We start from the raw sequence: 22,215 nt of genomic DNA, 5'->3' as shown, positions 1-22,215 counted from the left end.
AAATACCAATGGCATTTTTCAAAGTGCTGGAACAAACAATCATAAAATTTGTATGGAATGAGAAAAGACCCTGAATCACCAAGGTAATGTTGAAAAAGAAAAAGCTGGGGGTATCATGTTGCCTGATTTTGAGCTTTACTACAAAGCTGTGATCCCCAAGACAGCATGGTACTGGCACAAAAGCACACACATAAACCCATGGAACAGAATAGACCAGGAATGGACCCTCATCTCCATGGACAACTAATCTTTGACAAATCAAGAAAAAATATCCAATGGAAAACAGCAGTCTCTTCAATAAATGATGACGGAAAACTGGACAGCCACATGCAGAAGAATGAAACTCGACCATTCTCTTACACCATACACAAAGATAAACTCACAATGCATGAAAGATCTCAATGTGAGATAGGAATCCATCAAAATCCTAGAGGAGAACATAGGCAGTTACCACTTGGACATTAGTCCACAGCAACTTCTTTCAAGACATGTCTCCAAAGACAAGGGAAACAAAAGCAAGAAGGAACTTTTCAGACTTCATCAAGACAAAAAGCTTCTGCACAGCAAAGGAAACAATCAACAAAACTAAGGCAACTCATGAATGGGAGAAGATATTTATAAATGACATTGCAGACAAAGATTTGATATCCAAGATCTGTAAAGTACTTCTCAAATGAACACCCAAAAATAAAGAATCCAGTCAAGAAATTGGAAGGGGAGGTGAACCATGAGAGACTATGGACTCAAAAAACAACCTGAGGGTTTTGAAGGGGCTGGGGGTGGGAGGTTGGGGGAACCAGGTGGTGGATATTAGGGAGGGCACGTATTGCATGGAGCACTGGGTGTGGTGCAAAAACAATGAATACTGTTATGCTGAAAAGAAAAAAAAAATGGGCAAAAGATATGAGCAGAAAATTCTCCAGGGAAGACGTAGAAATGGCTAATAGACACATGAAACATTGTTCTACATTACTAGCCATCAGGGAAATAGAAATCAAAACCACGTTGAGATACCACCTTACACCAGTTAGAATGGCAAAACTTAACAAGGCAGGAAATAACAGATGTTGACAAGAGTATGGAGAAAGGGGAACCCTCTTATACTGTTGGTGGGAATGCAACCTGGTGCGGTCATTCTGGAAAACAGTATGGAGGTTCCTCAAGATGTTAAGAATAGAGCTTCCCTACAACTCAGCAATTGTACTACTAGGTATTTACCCCAAAGATACATGCACCCCATAGCTCCCCATTACATGCACCCCATTAGCAATGTCCACAATAGCCAAACTATGGAAAGAACCTAGATGTCCATCAACACATGAATGGATAAAGAAGATGTGATATATGGTGGAATACTATGTAGCCATCTGAAAAATAAAATTAAATAAAAGAAATCTTGCCATTTGTAATGACGTGGTTGGAAATAGAGGGTATTATGCTAAGCAAAATAAGTCAATCAGAGAAAGACAATTATCATATCTGATATGAGGAGTTTGAGAGCAGGGAAGGGGGTCATGGGTGGTAGGGAGGGAAAAAGTGAAAGAAGATGGGACCGGGGACTCTTTTAAAAAAATTAAATTTAAATTTTAAAAAAATTTTGTATTTTTTTATTAACATATAATGTATTATTAGCCCCAGGATGTTTTTCAACATTCCTTTGGCTATTTGGGGGTCTTTTCTTGTGCTATATCAACTTTAGAATTGTTTTTTCCAGCTCTGTGAAAGGTGATGATGATATTTTGATAGGGATTGCTTTGAATGTGTAGGTTGCTTTGAGTAGCAAAGGAAATAGTCAACAAAACTAAAAGGCAGCTTATGGAATAGGAGAAAGTATTTGCGAATGACTTACCAGGTAAAAGGCTATGGAGGAGGCAAGATGGCAGAAGTATAGGGGACCTCATTTCATCTGGTCCCTTGAATTTAGTTAGATAACTATAAATCATTCTGAACAGCCATGAATTCAACCTGAGATGTAAGAAAAGAATACCCGCAGTGCTACAAGAAGAAAAGTGACCACTTTCGCCAGGTAGAAGGTGCAGAGAAGTGATTCTGAGGGGATATATCAGAAGATAAACAGCGGTGGAAGGGAGTCTCAGTAAGCGCCGCTACAGGAAAGCGATAGAGCCCTGGAAGGCAAAATTGGAACACTTAGAAATCTGCTCCAGTGAAAGACATTCCTGCTTGAAAGGTGCTCAAGTGGTGAAACAGGGCAGAATTATAGCTGGGACAGTGTGATTTTAGGATCCCCAGACTTACAGAAATAATGGGGGTGCCTGAGCTGGTAGAGTTCCCAAGCATTGGAGCAGGGAAACTTGTTATGGCCAGTGAGCCCAGGAGGGGGCTCTCAGCTTGGTTCACCATAAACCATGAGCTGTGGCCCAATCAGGTGACCACTCTCCATATGGGAACCCTGCAAAGGACAGGAATGTGGGGACCCTCCGCCTTCCCCTGAGAGGGGTGAAGCAGGTGCACATACAATCTTCAGACACCTCTCAGTGTGTCCTGCAAAAGCCAGGAAAGCAGCAACCTTCCCCCAGGAGGGTTGGAGAGGGCACAGTTCTGGGCAACTGCTCTCCATGCCAGGGCCCTAAAACATGCAGAAGCCCAGGACCCTCTGCCTTCCCCTAGGAGAATAGGTGTGGGTATTCAGTGCAGGAATCTGAAGAGTTTGGCACACACAAAAGTGAAGACTTTTTTTTTTTATCCCTGAGGGTTTATTGAAGAGAGGGTACTGCGATCTTTTGGCTCTGGGGAGGGAGATTGAGGTGTGGCCATTTTTTTTTTTTTGATCCTCTAAGGAAAGGTGGAAAGCCTTCAGGGAACAAGAGCCACACAGAGCAACCAAAAATTGCTTACACTGAGACTGGGCTCCCTTGCGAGGGGTGGTGCAACTCCACCCAGGCAAAGACACCTGAGAATCAGCACAGCAGACCCCTTCCCCAGAAGAACAACTGGAAGAACAGGTGAACAGCAAGTTTACCAACCACACAGGACTGTAAAACTCCAGGGTTACAGGGAAATAGTATCTAGATTTCAAGTTTTTTTCTCATGATTCATTCATATTTCAGTTTAAAAATTTCCATTTCTTTTTTTTTTTTTAATTTTTTTATTTTTTTCAGCATAACAGTATTCATTATTTTTGCACCACACCCAGTGCTCCATGCAATCCGTGCCCTCTACAATACCCACCACCTGGTGCCCCCAACCTCCCACCCCCCACCCCTTCAAAATTCTCAGATCGTTTTTCAGAGTCCATAGTCTCTCATGGTTCACCTCCCCTTCCAATTTCCCTCAACTCCCTTCTCCTCTCCATCTCCCCTTGTCCTCCATGCTATTTGTTATGCTCCACAAATAAGTGAAACCATATGATAATTGACTCTCTCTGCTTGACTTATTTCACTCAGCATAATCTCTTCCAGTCCCGTCCATGTTGCTACAAAACTTGGGGATTCATCCTTTCTTTCTTTTCTTTTTTTTTTTTTTTACAGCTTTATAAACATATATTTTTATCCCCAGGGGTACAGGTCTGCGAATCGCCAGGTTTACACACTTCACAGCACTCACCATAGCACATACCCTCCCCGATATCCATAACCCCACCCCCTCTCCCAACCCCCTCCCCCCATCAACCCTCAGTTTGTTTTGTGAGATTAAGAGTCACTTATGGTTTGTCTCCCTCCCAATCCCATCTTGTTTCATTTACTCTTCTCCTACCCCCTCGACCCCCCATGTTGCATCTCCTCTCCCTCATATCAGGGAGATCATATGATAGTTGTCTTTCTCCGATTGACTTATTTCGCTAAGCATGATACCCTCTAGTTCCATCCACGTCGTCGCAAATGGCAAGATTTCATTTCTTTTGATGGCTGCATAGTATTCCATTGTGTATATATACCACATCTTCTTTATCCATTCGTCTGTAGATGGACATCTAGGTTCTTTCCATAGTTTGGCTATTGTAGACATTGCTGCTATAAACATTCGGGTGCACGTGCCCCTTCGGATCACTACGTTTGTATCTTTAGGGTAAATACCCAGCAGTGCAATTGCAGGGTCATAGGGTAGTTCTATTTTCAACATTTTGAGGAACCTCCATGCTGTTTTCCAGAGTGGTTGCACCAGCTTGCATTCCCACCAACAGTGTAGGAGGGTTCCCCTTTCTCCGCATCCTCGCCAGCATCTGTCATTTCCTGACTTGTTAATTTTAGCCATTCTGACTGGTGTGAGGTGATATCTCATGGTGGTTTTGATTTGTATTTCCCTGATGCCGAGTGATATGGAGCACTTTTTCATGTGTCTGTTGGCCATCTGGATGTCTTCTTTGCAGAAATGTCTGTTCATGTCCTCTGCCCATTTCTTGATTGGATTATTTGTTCTTTGGGTGTTGAGTTTGCTAAGTTCTTTATAGATTTTGGACACTAGCCCTTTATCTGATATGTCATTTGCAAATATCTTCTCCCATTCTGTCAGTTGTCTTTTGGTTTTTTTAACTGTTTCCTTTGCTGTGCAAAAGCTTTTGATCTTGATAAAATCCCAAAAGTTCATTTTTGCCCTTGCTTCCCTTGCCTTTGGTGATGTTCCTAGGAAGATGTTGCTGCGGCTGACGTCGAAGAGGTTGCTGCCTGTGTTCTCCTCGAGGATTTTGATGGATTCCTTTCTCACATTGAGATCCTTCATCCATTTTGAGTCTATTTTCGTGTGTGGTGTAAGGAAATGATCCAATTTCATTTTTCTGCATGTGGCTGTCCAATTTTCCCAACACCATTTATTGAAGAGGCTGTCTTTGTTCCATTGGACATTCTTTCCTGCTTTGTCAAAGATGAGTTGACCATAGAGTTGAGGGTCCATTTCTGGGCTCTCTATTCTGTTCCATTGATCTATGTGTCTGTTTTTGTGCCAGTACCATGCTGTCTTGATGATGACAGCTTTGTAATAGAGCTTGAAGTCCGGAATTGTGATGCCACCAACTTTGGCTTTCTTTTTCAATATTCCTTTGGCTATTCGAGGTCTTTTCTGGTTCCATATAAATTTTAGGATTATTTGTTCCATTTCTTTGAAAAAAATGGATGGTACTTTGATAGGAATTGCATTAAATGTGTAGATTGCTTTAGGTAGCATAGACATTTTCACAATATTTATTCTTCCAATCCAGGAGCATGGAACATTTTTCCATTTCTTTGTGTCTTCCTCAATTTCTTTCATGAGTACTTTATAGTTTTCTGAGTATAGATTCTTAGTCTCTTTGGTTAGGTTTATTCCTAGGTATCTTATAGTTTTGGGTGCAATTGTAAATGGGATGGACTCCTTAATTTCTCTTTCTTCTGTCTTGTTGTTGGTGTAGAGAAATGCAACTGATTTCTGTGCATTGATTTTATATCCTGACACTTTACTGAATTCCTGTACAAGTTCTAGCAGTTTTGGAGTGGAGTCTTTTGGGTTTTCCACATAGAGTATCATATCATCTGCGAAGAGTGATAGTTTGACTTCTTCTTTGCCGATTTGGATGCCTTTAATTTCCTTTTGTTGTCTGATTGCTGAGGCTAGGACTTCTAGTACTATGTTGAATAGCAGTGGTGATAACGGACATCCCTGCCGTGTTCCTGACCTTAGCGGAAAAGCTTTCAGTTTTTCTCCATTGAGAATGATATTTGCGGTGGGTTTTTCATAGATGGCTTTGATAATATTGAGGTATGTGCCGTCTATCCCTACACTTTGAAGAGTTTTGATCAGGAAGGGATGCTGTACTTTGTCAAATGCTTTTTCAGCATCTATGGAGAGTATCATATGGTTCTTGTTCTTTCTTTTATTAATGTGTTGTATCACATTGATTGATTTGCGGATGTTGAACCAGCCTTGCAGCCCTGGAATAAATCCCACTTGGTCGTGGTGAATAATCCTTTTAATGTACTGTTGAATCCTATTGGCTAGTATTTTGGCGAGAATTTTTGCATCTGTGTTCATCAAGGATATTGGTCTGTAGTTCTCTTTTTTGTTGGGATCCTTGTCTGGTTTTGGGATCAAGGTGATGCTGGCCTCATAAAATGAGTTTGGAAGTTTTCCTTCTATTTCTATTTTTTGGAACAGTTTCAGGAGAATAGGAATTAGTTCTTCTTTAAATGTTTGGTAGAATTCCCCCGGGAAGCCGTCTGGCCCTGGGCTTTTGTTTGTTTGGAGATTTTTGATGACTGTTTCAATCTCCTTACTGGTTATGGGTCTGTTCAGGCTTTCTATTTCTTCCTGGTTCAGTTGTGGTAGTTTATATGTCTCTAGGAATGCATCCATTTCTTTTTCAGATTGTCAAATTTGTTGGCGTAGAGTTGCTCATAGTATGTTCTTATAATTGTCTGTATTTCTTTGGTGTTCGTTGTGATCTCTCCTCTTTCATTCATGATTTTATTTATTTGGGTCCTCTCTCTTTTCTTTTTGATAAGTCTGGCCAGGGGTTTATCAATCTTATTAATTCTTTCAAAGAACCAGCTCCTAGTTTCGTTGATTTGTTCTATTGTTTTTTTGGTTTCTATTTCATTGATTTCTGCTCTGATCTTTATTATTTCTCTTCTCCTGCTGGGTTTAGGGTTTCTTTCTTGTTCTTTCTCCAGCTCCTTTAGGTGTGGGTTAGGTTGTGTACCTGAGACCTTTCTTGTTTCTTGAGAAAGGCTTGTACCGCTATATATTTTCCTCTCAGGACTGCCTTTGTTGTGTCCCACAGATTCTGAACTGTTGTGTTTTCATTATCATTTGTTTCCATAAATTTTTTCAATTCTTCTTTGATTTCCTGGTTGACCCATTCATTCTTTAGAAGGATGCTGTATAGTCTCCATGTATTTGGGTTCTTTCCAAATTTCCTCTTGTTATTGAGTTCTAGCTTTAGAGCATTGTGGTCTGAAAATATGCAGGGAATGATCCCAATCTTTTGATACCGGTTGAGACTTGATTTAGGACCAAGAATGTGATCTATTCTGGAGAATGTTCCATGTGCACTAGAGAAGAATGTGTATTCTGTTGCTTTGGGATGAAATGTTCTGAATATATCTGTGATGTCCATCTGGTCCAGTGTGTCATTTAAGGCCTTGATTTCCTTGTTGATCTTTTGCTTGGATGATCTGTCCATTTCAGTGAGGGGAGTGTTAAAATCCCCTACTATGATTGTATTCTTGTCGATGTGTTTCTTTGATTTTGTTATTAATTGGTTTATATAGTTGGCTGCTCCCACGTTAGGGGCATAGATATTTAAAATTGTTAGATCTTCTTGTTGGACAGTTCCTTTGAGTATGATATAGTGTCCTTCCTCATCTCTTATTATAGTCTTTGGCTTAAAATCTAATTGATCTGCTATAAGGATTGCCACTCCTGCTTTCTTCTGATGTCCATTAGCATGGTAAATTCTTTTCCACCCCCTCACTTTAAACCTGGAGGTGTCTTCGGGTTTAAGATGAGTTTCTTGTAGGCAACATATAGATGGGTTTTGTTTTTTTATCCATTCTGATACCCTGTGTCTTTTGATTGGGGCATTTAGCCCATTAACATTCAGGGTAAGTATTGAGAGATATGAATTTAGTGCCATTGTATTGCCTGTAAGGTGACTGTTATTGTATATTGTCTCTGTTTCTTTCTGATCTACTACTTTGAGGGTCTCTCTTTGCTTAGAGGACCCCTTTCAATATTTCCTGTAGAGCTGGTTTGGTATTTGCAAATTCTTTCAGTTTTTGTTTGTCCTGGAAGCTTTTAATCTCTCTGTCTATTTTCAATGATAGCCTAGCTGGATATAGTATTCTTGGCTGCATGTTTTTCTCATTTAGTACTCTGAATATATCATGCCAGCTCTTTCTGGCCTGCCAGGTCTCTGTGGATAAGTCTGCTGCCAATCTAATATTTTTACCAGTGTACGTTACAGACTTCTTTTCCCGGGCTGCTTTCAGGATCTTTTCTTTGTCACTAAGACTTGTCAATTTTACTATTAGGTGACGGGGTGTAGACCTATTCTTATTGATTTTGAGGGGGGTTCTCTGAACCTCCTGGATTTTGATGCTTGTTCCCTTTGCCATATTGGGGAAATTCTCTCCAATAATTCTCTCCAATATACCTTCTGCTCCCCTCTCTGTTTCCTCTTCTTCTGGAATCCCAATTATTCTAATGTTGTTTCGTCTTATGGTGTCACTTATCTCTCGAATTCTCCCCTCGTGGTCCAGTAGCTGTTTGTCCCTCTTTTGCTCAGCTTCTTTATTCTCTGTCATTTGGTCTTCTATATCGCTGATTCTTTCTTCTGCCTCATTTATCCTAGCAGTGAGAGCCTCCATTTTTGATTGCACCTCATTAATAGCTTTTTTGATTTCAACTTGGTTAGATTTTAGTTCTTTTATTTCTCCAGAAAGGGCTTTTATATCTCCCGAGAGGGTTGCTTTAATATCTTCCATGCCTTTTTCAAGCCCGGCTAGAACCTTGAGAATCGTCATTCTGAACTCTATATCTGACATATTACCAATGTCTGTATTGATTAGGTCCCTAGCCTTTGGTATTGCCTCTTGTTCTTTTTTTTGTTGTGAATTTTTCCGCCTTGTCATTTTGTCCAGATAAGAGTTTATGAAGGAGCAAGTAAAATACTAAAAGGGTGGCAACAACCCCAGGAAAATATGCTTTAGTCAAATCAGAAGAGATCCTGAATTGTGAGGGGGGAGAAAGGGGATAAAAAGGGGTTCAGAAAGAAAGAAAAAAAAAACTATTAAAAAAAAGGAAGCCGATAAAGAAAAAATATAAAAAGAGGAAAAAAATATATATATTAGATAAACTATTTAAAAAACGTTAAAAAAAGAAAACGGTAAAAGTTAAAAAAAATTCAGCAGAAGAAGAGAAAAAGAAAAAAAAATTGAAAAAGAAAAAAAAATTAAATTAACTGCAAGGCTAAAAAATCATGGGGAGAAAGCCATGAGTTCCGTGCTTTGCTTTCTTCTCCTCTGGAATTCCGCCGCTCTCCTTGGTAGGTGAACTTGGTCCTAGCTGGGTTTCCCATTGATCTTCTGGGGGAGGGGCCTGTTGTAGTGATTCTCAAGCGTCTTTGCCCCAGGAGGAGTTGCACTGCCCTTACCCGGGGCCGCGCTGAGTCATCCGCTCGGGTTCGCTTTCGGGAGCTTTTGTTCCCTGAGCACTTTCCATAGAGTCCGGAGGACGGGAATGAAGATGGCGGCCTCCCGGTCTCCGGCCCGGAGGAGCCGAGAGCCCGGGGCCCCACTCCTCAGTGCACCCTCATAGAACAGCGCCCAGTGACTCCCGCCACCCTGGCCTCCGGCCACGCTCCGAGCTGACCGAGCCTGCGACCGGTTCAAGGCAACCCCGAGCTGAGAGTCACTCCTCAGCTCTGTCTCTGCAGCCGGCTTCCCCGTTCTAATACCGGTAAGCTCTGCGACACTCAGACACCCCCGATCCTTCTGCGACCCTGCGGGATCTGAGGCCGCGCTGACCCCACCTGGGCTTCCAGTTAAGCCTCTGGAGCGATGTCCCTCAGTGGAACAGACTTTTAAAAGTCCTGATTTTGCTCTGTTGCTCCGCCGCTCGCCGGGAGCCGGCCCCTCCCCCCGCGGTCTATCTTCCCGTCGCTTTGGATTCACTTCTCCGCCAGTCCTACCTTGCAGAAAGTGGTTGATTTTCTGTTTCTGGAATTGCTGTTCTTCTTCTCTTCAATCTCCCGTTGGATTTGTAGGTGTTTGCAATCTTTAGATAAGCTATTTAGCTGATCTCCCGCTACCCGAAGTAGTCTAACAATTTCCATTTCTTTTTTCCCTTGTCAAGTAGTTTCTTTTTTTATCAGCTCTTTATTATTTTTTTCTGCCCCACCCTCCTTGAGACATCCCCCGTTTTTTTAAATTTAAATTAAATTAGCCAAGGTATAAGCTCTTTATTTTTAAGTATTTTTTCAACTAACATCTTTTACATTTACATTTTATAGATATATTCTTCATGTTTAGCTTCCTTTGACTCTATTCAATTTTATTTTTGTACATATATAATTTTTGCTTTCTTTACAATTTGGGGATTTGTGTCTTCTAAAACACAGACCAAAAATACACTCAGGGCCAAGTGGATCACCCTGTGTTGTCCATCCTGTGAGATTATACTCTCTCTTCCCTTTGCCCCCCTTTTTTATTTTCCTTTTTTCTTTTTCTTCTTTTTCTTTTCTTTTCTAGTTTCTGACCTCATTGACTTGTCTAGTGTGCATTTTGCTTGGGTTGTGGTTGATATTTTTGACAGTTCTCACTCATTCATCCACTCTTCTCTGGAAAAAATGACTAGAAGGAGGAATTCACAACAAAGTAAAGAGCAAGAGGTAATACTCTCTGCCACAGATCTAATCTATATGAATATAAGTAAAATGTCAGAGCTGGAATTCAGGATAACAATTATAAACTTACTAGCTGGGCTTGAAAAAACATAAAAGACACTAGAGAATCTCTTAGTGCAGGAATGAGATCTAATAAGGCCAAATTTAAAATGTTCTACCTGAGATGCAGGTTAAATTGGATGCTCTAAAGGCTAGGCTAATGAGGGAGAGTAAGTGATACAGAACACAAGTTGACAGGAAAGAAGCTGAGGAAGAGACAAAAGCAACTTATGGACCATGAGGAGAGACTTTGAGAGATCATTGATGCCATGAAGTGAAACAATATCAGAATTATTGGGGGTCCCAGAAGTAGAGGAAAAAAAGAGAGGGACAGAAGGTATATTTGAACAAATCGTAGCTGAGTATGTCCCTAATCTGGGAAAGAAAACAGGCATTCATGTCCAAGAGGTAGAGAGGACCCCTCCCAAAATCAATAAAAATAGATCAACACCCTGATGTATAGTCATGAAGCTTGCAAATTTCAGAGTTAAAGAGAAAATCCTGAGCAGCCTGAGACAAAAACTCCCTAACCTATAGGAGCAAGAACATTAGACTGGTATTAGGCTTATGCAGAGGCCTGACAAGCCAGAATGTGCTGGCATGATATGTTCATGACACTAAATGAGAAAAACATGTAGCCAAGAATACTTTATTTATGAAGGCTGTGATTCTGAATGAAGGAGAAATAAGGACCTTGCAGGACAGACAAAAACTGAAAATATGTGACCACCAAGCCAGACCTGCAAAATATATTAAGGGGGATTATGTAAGTGAAGAGAGACCCTAAGAGAAATATAGAGCAGAAATGAACAGAAACAATCTACAGAAACAGGGACACTATAATGACATTAAATTCATATCTTTTAATAGTTACTTTGAATGGAAATGGGCTAAATGCTCCAATCAAAAGACGTAGGGTATCAGATTGGCTAAAAAGCAAGACCCATCCATATGCTTTCTACAGGAGACTCACTTTACACCGAAAGATATATCCAGACTGAAAGTGAGGTGGTGGAGAACAATTATCAGGCAAATGGGCCTCAAAAGAGAGCTGGGGGAGCAATGCTCATATCAGACAAATTAGATTTTAAATCAAAGACTGTAGTAAGTGATGAAGAGGGATACTATATTATACTTAAAGTGTCTACCCAACAAGAAGATCTAACAATTATAAATACGCTCCTAGTTTGGGAGCATCCAACTATATCAAATGATTAATAACCAAAATGAAGAAATACATTGATAATAATACATTAATAGTAGGAGACTTCAACACTCACAGCAATGTACAGATCATCTAAGCAGAAGATCAACAAAGAAACAAGGTTTTTAATGACACACTGGACCAGATGGACTTTATCTCTTATATACAGAGAATTCCATCCTAAAGCAACAAAATACACATTCTTCTCTAGTGCACATGGAACATTCTCTGGAATAGATCACGTACTGTGTCACAAATCAGGTTTCAACCAATACCAAAAGATCGAGATTATTTCCTATGTATTTTCAGACCACAATACTTTGAAACTTGAACTGAATCATAAGAGGACATTTGGAAGGAACTCACACATGGAGGTTAAAGAGCATCCTACTAAAGAATGAATGGGTAAACCAGGAAATTAAAGCAGAATTAAAAAATTCATGGAAACAAATGAAAATGAAAACACAACTGTGCAAAACCTTTGGGATCCAGCAAAGGCATTCCTAAGAGGGAAGTACATTGCAATACAATCCCTCAAAAAATTAGAAAAATCACAAGCACACAAGCTATTCTTACACCTAAAGTTGCTGGAGAAAGAACAGCAAATAAAGCCTAAGCAAAGCAGGAGTGAGGAAATAAAGAAGCAGAAATAAACGAAATAGAAACCAAAGGAACAGTAGAAGAGATCAACGAAGCTATGAGCTGTTTGTCTCCCAATCTGATTTCTCCCCCTTCGTTTCTCCCTTCCTTCTCCTAATGTCCTCCATGCTATTCCTTATGTTCACAAGTAAGTGAAATGTAATAATTGAGTTTCTCTGCCTGACTTATTTCACTCAGCATAATCTCCTCCAGTCCTGATCATGTTGATACAAAAGTTGGGTATTCATCCTTTCTGATAGAGGCATAATATTCCATTATATATATGGGCCACATCTATTTTCCCCCCCCACTGGAATGTTACCGATTTTTGTTCTTTTTTCTTTTTAAATTTTATTTTTTATAAACATATATTTTTATCCCCAGGGGTACAGGTCTGCGAATCACCAGGGTTACACACTTCACAGCACTCACCATAGCACATACCCTCCCCAATATCCATAACCCCACCCCCCCTCTCCCAAACCCCCTCCCCCCATCAACCCTAAGTTTGTTTTGTGAGATTAAGAGTCACTTATGGTTTGTCTCCCTCCCAATCCCATCTTGTTACATTTATTCTTCTCCTACCCCCTTAACCCCCCATGTTGCATCTCCTCTCCCTCATATCAGGGAGATCATATGATAGTTGTCTTTCTCCGATTGACTAATTTCGCTAAGCATGATACCCTCTAGTTCCATCCACGTCGTCGCAAATGGCAAGATTTCATTTCTTTTGATGGCTGCATAGTATTCCATTGTGTATATATACCACATCTTCTTTATCCATTCGTCTGTTGATGGGCATCTAGGTTCTTTCCATAGTTTGGCTATTGTAGACATGGCTGCTATAAACATTCGGGTGCACGTGCCCCTTCGGATCACTACGTTTGTATCTTTAGGGTAAATACCCAGCAGTGCAATTGCAGGGTCATAGGGTATTTCTATTTTCAACATTTTGAGGAACCTCCATGCTGTTTTCCAGAGTGGTTGCACCAGCTTGCATTCCCACCAACAGTGTAGGAGGGTTCCCCTTTCTCCGCATCCTCGCCAGCATCTGTCATTTCCTGACTTGTTAATTTTAGCCATTCTGACTGGTGTGAGGTGATATCTCATGGTGGTTTTGATTTGTATTTCCCTGATGCCGAGTGATATGGAGCACTTTTTCATGTGTCTGTTGGCCATCTGGATGTCTTCTTTGCAGAAATGTCTGTTCATGTCCTCTGCCCATTTCTTGATTGGATTATTTGTTCTTTGGGTGTTGAGTTTGCTAAGTCCTTTATAGATTTTGGACACTAGCCCTTTATCTGATATGTCATTTGCAAATATCTTCTCCCATTCTGTCAGTTGTCTTTTGGTTTTGTTAACTGTTTCCTTTGCTGTGCAAAAGCTTTTGATCTTGATAAAATCCCAAAAGTTCATTTTTGCCCTTGCTTCCCTTGCCTTTGGCGATGTTCCTAGGAAGATGTTGCTGCGGCTGACGTCGAAGAGGTTGTTGCCTATGTTCTCCTCAAGGATTTTGATGGATTCCTTTCTCACATTGAGATCCTTCATCCATTTTGAGTCTATTTTTGTGTGTGGTGTAAGGAAATGATCCAATTTCATTTTTCTGCATGTGGCTGTCCAATTTTCCCAACATTATTTATTGAAGAGGCTGTCTTTTTTCCATTGGACATTCTTTCCTGCTTTGTCGAAGATGAGTTGACCATAGAGTTGAGGGTCTATTTCTGGGCTCTCTATTCTGTTCCATTGATCTATGTGTCTGTTTTTGTGCCAGTATCATGCTGTCTTGATGATGACAGCTTTGTAATAGAGCTTGAAGTCCGGAATTGTGATGCCACCAACCTTGGCTTTCTTTTTCAATATTCCTTTGGCTATTCGAGGTCTTTTCTGGTTCCATATAAATTTTAGGATTATTTGTTCCATTTCTTTGAAAAAAAAATGGATGGTACTTTGATAGGAATTGCATTAAATGGGTAGATTGCTTTAGGTAGCATAGACATTTTCACAATATTTATTCTTCCAATCCAGGAGCATGGAACATTTTTCCATTTCTTTGTGTCTTCCTCAATTTCTTTCATGAGTACTTTATAGTTTTCTGTGTATAGATTCTTAGTCTCTTTGGTTAGGTTTATTCCTAGGTATCTTATAGTTTTGGGTGCAATTGTAAATGGGATGGACTCCTTAATTTCTCTTTCTTCTGTCTTGTTGTTGGTGTAGAGAAATGCAACTGATTTCTGTGCATTGATTTTATATCCTGACACTTTACTGAATTCCTGTACAAGTTCTAGCAGTTTTGGAGTGGAGTCTTTTGGGTTTTCCACATATAGAATCATATCATCTGCAAAGAGTGATAGTTTGACTTCTTCTTTGCTGATTTGGATGCCTTTAATTTCCTTTTGTTGTCTGATTGCTGAGGCTAGGACTTCTAGTACTATGTTGAATAGCAGCGGTGATAACGGACATCCCTGCCGTGTTCCTGACCTTAGCGGAAAAGCTTTCAGTTTTTCTCCATTGAGAATGATATTTGCAGTGGGTTTTTCATAGATGGCTTTGATAATATTGAGGTATGTGCCGTCTATCCCTACACTTTGAAGAGTTTTGATCAGGAAGGGATGCTGTACTTTGTCAAATGCTTTTTCAGCATCTATGGAGAGTATCATATGATTCTTGTTCTTTCTTTTATTAATGTGTTGTATCACATTGATTGATTTGCGGATGTTGAACCAGCCTTGCAGCCCTGGAATAAATCCCACTTGGTCTTGGTGAATAATCCTTTTAATGTACTGTTGAATCCTATTGACTAGTATTTTGGCGAGAATTTTTGCATCTGTGTTCATCAAGGATATTGGTCTGTAGTTCTCTTTTTGATGGGATCTTTGTCTGGTTTGGGGATCAAGGTGATGCTGGCCTCATAAAATGAGTTTGGAAGTTTTCCTTCTTTTTCTATTTTTTCGAACAGTTTCAGGAGAATAGGAATTAGTTCTTCTTTAAATGTTTGGTAGAATTCCCCCAGGAAGCCATCTGGCCCTGGGCTTTTGTTTGTTTGGAGATTTTTGATGACTGTTTCAATCTCCTTACTGGTTATGGGTCTGTTCAGGCTTTCCATTTCTTCCTGGTTCAGTTGTGATAGTTTATATGTCTCTAGGAATGCATCCATTTCTTCTAGATTGTCAGATTTGTTGACGTAGAGTTGCTCATAGTATGTTCTTATAATTGTCTGTATTTCTTTGGTGTTCGTTGTGATCTCTCCTCTTTCATTCATGATTTTATTTATTTGGGTCCTTTCTCTTTTCTTTTTGATAAGTCTGGCCAGGGGTTTATCAATCTTATTAATTCTTTCAAAGAACCAGCTCCTATTTTCGTTGATTTTTTCTATTGTTTTTTTGGTTTCTATTTCATTGATTTCTGCTCTGATCTTTATTATTTCTCTTCTCCTGCTGGGTTTAGGGTTTCTTTCTTGTTCTTTCTCCAGCTCCTTTAGGTGTGGGTTAGGTTGTGTACCTGAGACCTTTCTTGTTTCTTGAGAAAGGCTTGTACCGCTATATATTTTCCTCTCAGGACTGCCTTTGTTGTGTCCCACAGATTCTGAACCGTTGTGTTTTCATTATCATTTGTTTCCATAAATTTTTTCAGTTCTTCTTTAATTTCCTGGTTGACCCATTCATTCTTTAGAAGGATGCTGTTTAGTCTCCATGTATTTGGGTTCTTTCCAAATTTCCTCTTGTGATTGAGTTCTAGCTTTAGAGCATTGTGGTCTGAAAATATGCAGGGAATGATCCCAATCTTTTGATACCGGTTGAGACTTGATTTAGGACCAAGAATGTGATCTATTCTGGAGAATGTTGCATGTGCACTAGAGAAGAATGTGTATTCTGTTGCTTTGGGATGAAATGTTCTGAATATATCTGTGATGTCCATCTGGTCCAGTGTGTCATTTAAGGTCTTTGTTTCCTTGTTGATCTTTTGCTTGGATGATCTGTCCATTTCAGTGAGGGGAGTGTTAAAATCCCCTACTATTATTGTATTATTGTTGATGTGTTTCTTTGATTTTGTTATTAATTGGTTTATATAGTTGGCTGCTCCCACGTTAGGGGCATAGATATTTAAAATTGTTAGATCTTCTTGTTGGACAGTTCCTTTGAGTATGATATAGTGTCCTTCCTCATCTCTTATTATAGTCTTTGGCTTAAAATCTAATTGATCTGATATAAGGATTGCCACTCCTGCTTTCTTCTGATGATGGACCACATCTTCTTTATCCATTTTTCTGTTGAAGGGTATCTCCGCTCTTTCCACAGTTTGGCTATTGTGGACACTGCTGCTATGAACATTGGGGTGCATTTGGCCCTTCTTTTCACTACATCTGTATCTTTTGGGTAAATACCCAGTAGTGCAATTGCTGTGTCATAGGATAGCTTTATTTTTAATTTTTTGAGGAACCTCCACACTGTTTTTCAAAGTAGTTGCACCAACTTGCATTCCCACCAACAGTATAAGAGGGTTCCCCTTTCTCCACAATCTCTCCCACACTTGTTTACTGTCTTGTTAATTTTGGTTATTCTAACAGGTGTAAGGTGGTATCTCAATGTGGTTTTGATTATTGTTGCGAAGTTATAATTGGAATAGGATGGCTGTGAATTTGAAATTTTTATTATTATTTATTATTTTTATTTTTAAATTAAATTTAATTTTTTCAGTGTTCCAAGACTCATTGTTTATGCACCACACCCAGTGCTCCATGCTATACATGCCCTCCCTTAATACCCACCACCAAGCTGACCCAAGCCCCCACCCCCTTCCCTTCCAAAACCCTCAGTTTGTTTCTCAGAGTCCATAGTTTCACATGGTTTGTCTCCCCCACCCTGATTCCCCCTAATTGACTTTTCCTTTTCTTCTCCTAATATCCTCCATGTTATTCCTTATGCTCCACAAGTAAGTGGAACCACACAATAATTGATTTTCTGTGCTTGACTTATTTCACTCAGCATAATCTCCTTCAGACCTAGCCATGTTGATACAAAAGTTGGGTATTCATCCTTTCTGAGTTTATTATTTTTTAAATCACTTGTCATAACATAACCCACTGGTTATTCAGCCACATATTTGTCAAACAGATACACGACATGTGACCCTGAAGCCAACAGAAGAACAGAGAATGAGTGAACCTGCTGGAAATCAGAGCTGGTTTCTGTGATGACCTGGATGACATATCTGTGCTAGTAATCCTGTTCTGTTGAGACACAACAGGGAGAAATAACTGGGCATGTGAATAGGGAATATTCTGCACAGGAGCAAGTATAAGATGAAGTGGGAAAACACTGAAGGACACCTGTGTGGCTGAGTGGGAGAGATTTCCTGGGGCCCAGCAGCAGCTGGGGTGTCAGTGTATTTGGGCATGGCTGGCAGCTGGGAGAAGGCCAGCTCCACTGCTTGCTCTTCAGTAAGGTTGCCTGTGGCCCAGATCCATGTGTGCTGTGTAAATGCCAATTTATCGAAAGTTGGTTAGAAGTTGAGAGTGGGCAGTGGGAGGATTCTAGGGATTCTAGTCTACCTTGGGTGTTAGTCACTCTAAAAGGGAGCTTCAGGGCTAAAAATCTGTTGTTAAAACCCTGTTTTTGTCATATGCAAGTCTAGCCTAGGCAAGTCATGTATCTTCTTCCCTGCAGTATCTTCATTTACAAAGAGAGAAAAAAACATACCTACCATCATGTCTGTGATCAGATTGCATAAGGTGCACATAAATGGTTTGAAAAGTACAAAACAATAATATCTGTGTTGTTGGAAAAAGCTTTGGTAACTGATTTTTCTTTTAGATCACAAATTAAATGGGAATAGCATCCTAATGCAGCTAGAAATCAACATCACATATGCCACAATTTTGGCATTCCCAAACCAAGAGTCTACACATGTACAAGAGTATATATTTTGGAAGCACAAAAACAAAAAAGAGAGAGTGGGAATCTTAAACTTTCTTTTTTTTTTTTAAAGTTAGATGGTGAGAGACTATAGTACTACATAAGGTGTCTCAAACAGCAAGATTTCCATAGTGCAAGATGATTTGGAGAATCAAAATATGTTGCTTGTTTTTTAAAGTGTTTTTGTTCTGTGATGGTTCACTCTATGTGGTCCCAGTTATTTATTAAAAGTTCTCTTATATGCATGATTCTAGGTTTTTTGTTTCTTGGACAGTAGAATAGGGCAACTGAATCTTCACTGTATTGTTTATGTCTAGCTGGACATAAAGAAAAATCATAGATACACAAAGGAGAAGAGAAGAGTCAACACTGTCAGTGTAGTTTCAGTCACACAGGAAATGGAGTGGACATTTGGGGATGTGTTTTTCATCTTAATAATTTTGGAAATGGGGATTTCTATAATCTTTATATAATCTTTATATAATCTTTCTATAATTTCTATAAACTTTAAAGGCCTCAAAGGCCCCATAGAAATGGGGATTTCTATAATCTTTATATAATCTTTATATAATCTTTATATAATCTTTCTATAATTTCTATAAACTTTAAAGGCCTCAAAAACTACAACTGATTCTCTGATTACCACACAAAGATCAGGTTGCCAAATATTTTACATTATAGAATTGTTCTTCACCTGCAATTTCACTCTACCTGCATTAAGTGTTATTTGGATAGCACACATATTTTAGAGGGAGATGGTTGGCAATGATATAGGCCACAAAACTACTCCTTTTATTTAAAACAAACATTTCTTTATTTAGAAAATATGTAAGTTGGTTTTCATTATGTACTTACTGACCTCAAACATTCAAATTAGATCAAGCTTAAGGAGAAAAAAAAGTAACATTTCCCATGCCGCTTTTATCACAAAATTATTCTGATATATTCTCAGGTAATTCTTTCGAACACTGATTGGTTTCATGCACTCATTTTCAGGGCCCAGAACTCTGTCTGCTTCATGTATTTTTGCTCCTCAGTCTCTGAAGGTACCCCAAGCACTTACTTCTTTTTTAAAAGATTTTATTTATTTATTTGAGGGAGAGATAGAGAGCATGCACACAAGTCAGGGGAGGAGCAGAGGGAGAGAGAGGGGGGAGAATCTCAAACAGAGATTCTCTACTGAAGGTAGAGCCTGATGGGGCTCCATCTCAGGACCCTGAGATCATGAACTGAGCTGAAACCGAGAGTCAGACACTCAACTGACTGAGCCACCAGGTAGCCCACCAAGCACTTACTTTTAATGATACCTGGCCTATAATGACTCTTAGATTATTGGCCATATCTCAGACCTGTATAAGTGATTTTTTGCCTTTTATATACTTTCCACTGCCTCAGGAAAGAGAAAAATACAAGATACTTATGTTTTTTTTTTTAAGATACTTACATTTGTTCATTATTTCAGGGACTTTCTTTCTATAATTTGTTCAATTTATTTTCTTACTATTGATAATGGGGTCTTAAAGAATACAGACCAAAATTCCTCTCTATATGAACTACTATTCAAAAAGGACTAACAGTGTGGCAGGGAAGAGTTAAGGTATTTAACTACATCTTTAGCTAAACCAAAAATAGAAAATATTTAATGGCAAATTCTGCCTTGAAAGTGAGAAATTAAAAACCACAGTCTAGGTTTTTAAAATTAAGTATATCATCTTCCTATTGGAATTTCATTTCTTAATGTTCAAGTAAGAAAAGGATACCTTTGTTTTATTTATTGTGCCACTAAAAATATTTAATATTTATGTTTAATTTTGATTTTACATAGCTGTTTTCTCTGTTGAAGTGTAATTGGTATGTGGGCAAACTGTTTAATTCATATTTGTGGGCAAGAGCTCTGTGGCCTTACAAAACACATGCTCCACTGGTGCGGACACAGTGAGTAGGCAGGAGACTGGCTGATGGATGGAGGCATATGAGTCCCCTGCTGAAGAGGGGCTCCACTGTCTTGTGAAGATCACGAGTTCATGGGCCTCTCCCAACCCAGTAGTCTCCTTACTGCCCCTCTTACATCTTTGTTTCTCAGAGTATAGATTAGAGGGTTGAGGCTAGGTGTGACAACTGTATAAAAGAGAGCAATGAACTTGCCTTGATCTTGCGACTTTCCTGATGGTGGCTGCAGATATATGCAGATGACGGGAATGAAAAAGAGGGACACAACCATAAGATGGGCTCCACATGTCCTAAAAGCTCTCTGAAGTCCAGCGGTTGACTGCATCCTCAGCACAGCCCGGGCAATGGCACTATATGAGCTGAGAATGAGGATGAGTGGTGTGAGAACAAAAATGGAGCTCGTGATCAGGAGGGTCAGCTCATTTGCATGGGTATCAGCACATGATAATCGCAGCAGTGCAGGAACTTCACAGAAGAAATGGTCCACTTGGCGATGTCCACATAAGGGCACCCAGAAGGTAAAGGAAGAATGAAGTGCCGAGTTGGTAAAGCCACTGACCCAGGAAGCCACAGCCAACAGGTGGCAGAAACGAGGATTCATGAGGACAGCGTAATGCAGGGGTCTACAGACAGCTGCATAACGGTCATAGGACATCACCACCAGGAGGACACACTCTGTGGTTCCCAGTGCAAGGACAAAGTAAAGTTGAATCATGCAACCGGTGTAAGAGATGGACTTTTCTGGGCCCCAGAGGTTGACCAGCAACTGAGGGATGGAGCTGGTAGTGTAGCAGAGATCCAGAAAAGAGAGGTTTGAGAGGAAGAAGTACATAGGTGTGTGGAGATGAGCATCCAGGTACGACAAGATGATGATAAACAGGTTGCCTACCAATGTCATCAAGTAGAACATCAAGATGACCACAAAGAGAGCTACCTCCAGATGAGGCCAGTTGGAAAACCCCAGTAGAACAAAGTAGCCTTCAGAACTTGTGTTTTTTCCCATCATTATTCATTTCTTATTACCTGAGGAAAGAAACACATACATTCCAAAAAAAGTAAAGTAATGCTCCAAGAATCACAGGGACATGTGAAAAAGAAAGAGAAGCCAGTTTGAAAGGCCTGCCACTCTTCAACTCTGGGACAATTTGGGCATTAAAAAGGAACTGTGATACTAATGAATTAAAAAAAAGAATCCAAAAGCTCATAGTGATATATAAAATATGTATAAATAAAAAATTAATTACTGAGGAGAAAAATTATTCCTGTCAGTAGGATCTTAATAATATGTATGGAAAGAATGGTAGAGTTAAAAATGATTAATAAGTGTTAAAAACTAGTGAATGAAAATGTCTTGAGAAACAGAATATTTCCACAGTCTATAACACTAATTACTTGTTAATTACAAAATGAAAAATAGTAAACTTCATGGTAGAAAATGGCATTGGACATCACCAGAGTCAAGACTACTCAGTGTTAACATTACCAGTGTTGAGACAAACCAACATCATGTGCCTAGCGACATGATGCTCTGAGTAGGACACAATGTCACTTCAATGACATTCCTGCCAAAAATGCACTGATTCTAATCACAAATACAAACATGCATAAGACAAATTCAAATTGAGACAGGTTGGACAAAGTAGCTCCCCTGTACTCTTCAAAACATTAAGTTAAATGAATACAAATAAAGACTGAGGAACTGGTTCAGATGAGAGACATGTTATCTATGTGGACCTGGACTGGAAAAACAGGTATTAACAACATTATTGAGAGCAATGGAGAAAAAAGACTATGAACCGTGAATTAGATAATAATATTGTATCCACACTATATTTTCTGTTTTCTCAACTCTAAAGTGGTTATATAAAATAAAGTCCCTGTTCTTAGTAAATAAACAATGACTAAACAGGACATCTCCTACTTGTTCTCAAATGGTCCAGAAAAAGAGATTATGATAGGTAGGTAGGTAGATGGACAGAAAACATCTTTTTAGGTATAATACAGACTATTGCAGGAACTAGCTAACAGGTTAATGTTAGTTCTTTGTACCACTTTTGCAATTCTGCTGTAAATTTAAAATTTAACCATAATAAAAAATTACAGAAAGCAAATATAAAATAAAAATTTTCACTTTTATA

At 39.4% G+C, this 22,215-nt stretch overlaps 2 protein-coding genes across 2 annotated transcripts in view; one reads left to right on the top strand and one right to left on the bottom strand.

Annotated features, from left to right (window-relative positions):
• The window catches only part of LOC125101887 (olfactory receptor 2W1), a 311,804-nt gene that overhangs the window by 150,106 nt on the left and 139,483 nt on the right, over positions 1 to 22,215 (top strand). The gene's annotated exons all lie outside the window — the stretch shown is intronic.
• LOC125101900 (olfactory receptor 2J3-like) lies at positions 20,142 to 21,083 on the bottom strand. Its single transcript, XM_047732467.1, has one exon. It carries the CDS (start codon positions 21,081 to 21,083, stop codon positions 20,142 to 20,144), a length of 942 nt encoding a protein of 313 aa, XP_047588423.1.

The sequence above is a fragment of the Lutra lutra genome, chromosome 6, assembly GCF_902655055.1.
Source record: "Lutra lutra chromosome 6, mLutLut1.2, whole genome shotgun sequence".
In the NCBI taxonomy this organism is placed as follows: domain Eukaryota; kingdom Metazoa; phylum Chordata; class Mammalia; order Carnivora; family Mustelidae; genus Lutra; species Lutra lutra.
The sequence above is the reverse complement of the archived record's forward strand: the minus strand, read 5'-3'. Positions and strand labels throughout refer to the sequence as shown.

Coding starts and splice junctions, on each gene's coding strand:
- LOC125101900 (XM_047732467.1), bottom strand. CDS start 21,083: ATGATGGGAAAAAACACAAGTTCTGAAGGCTACTTTGTTCTACTGGGG.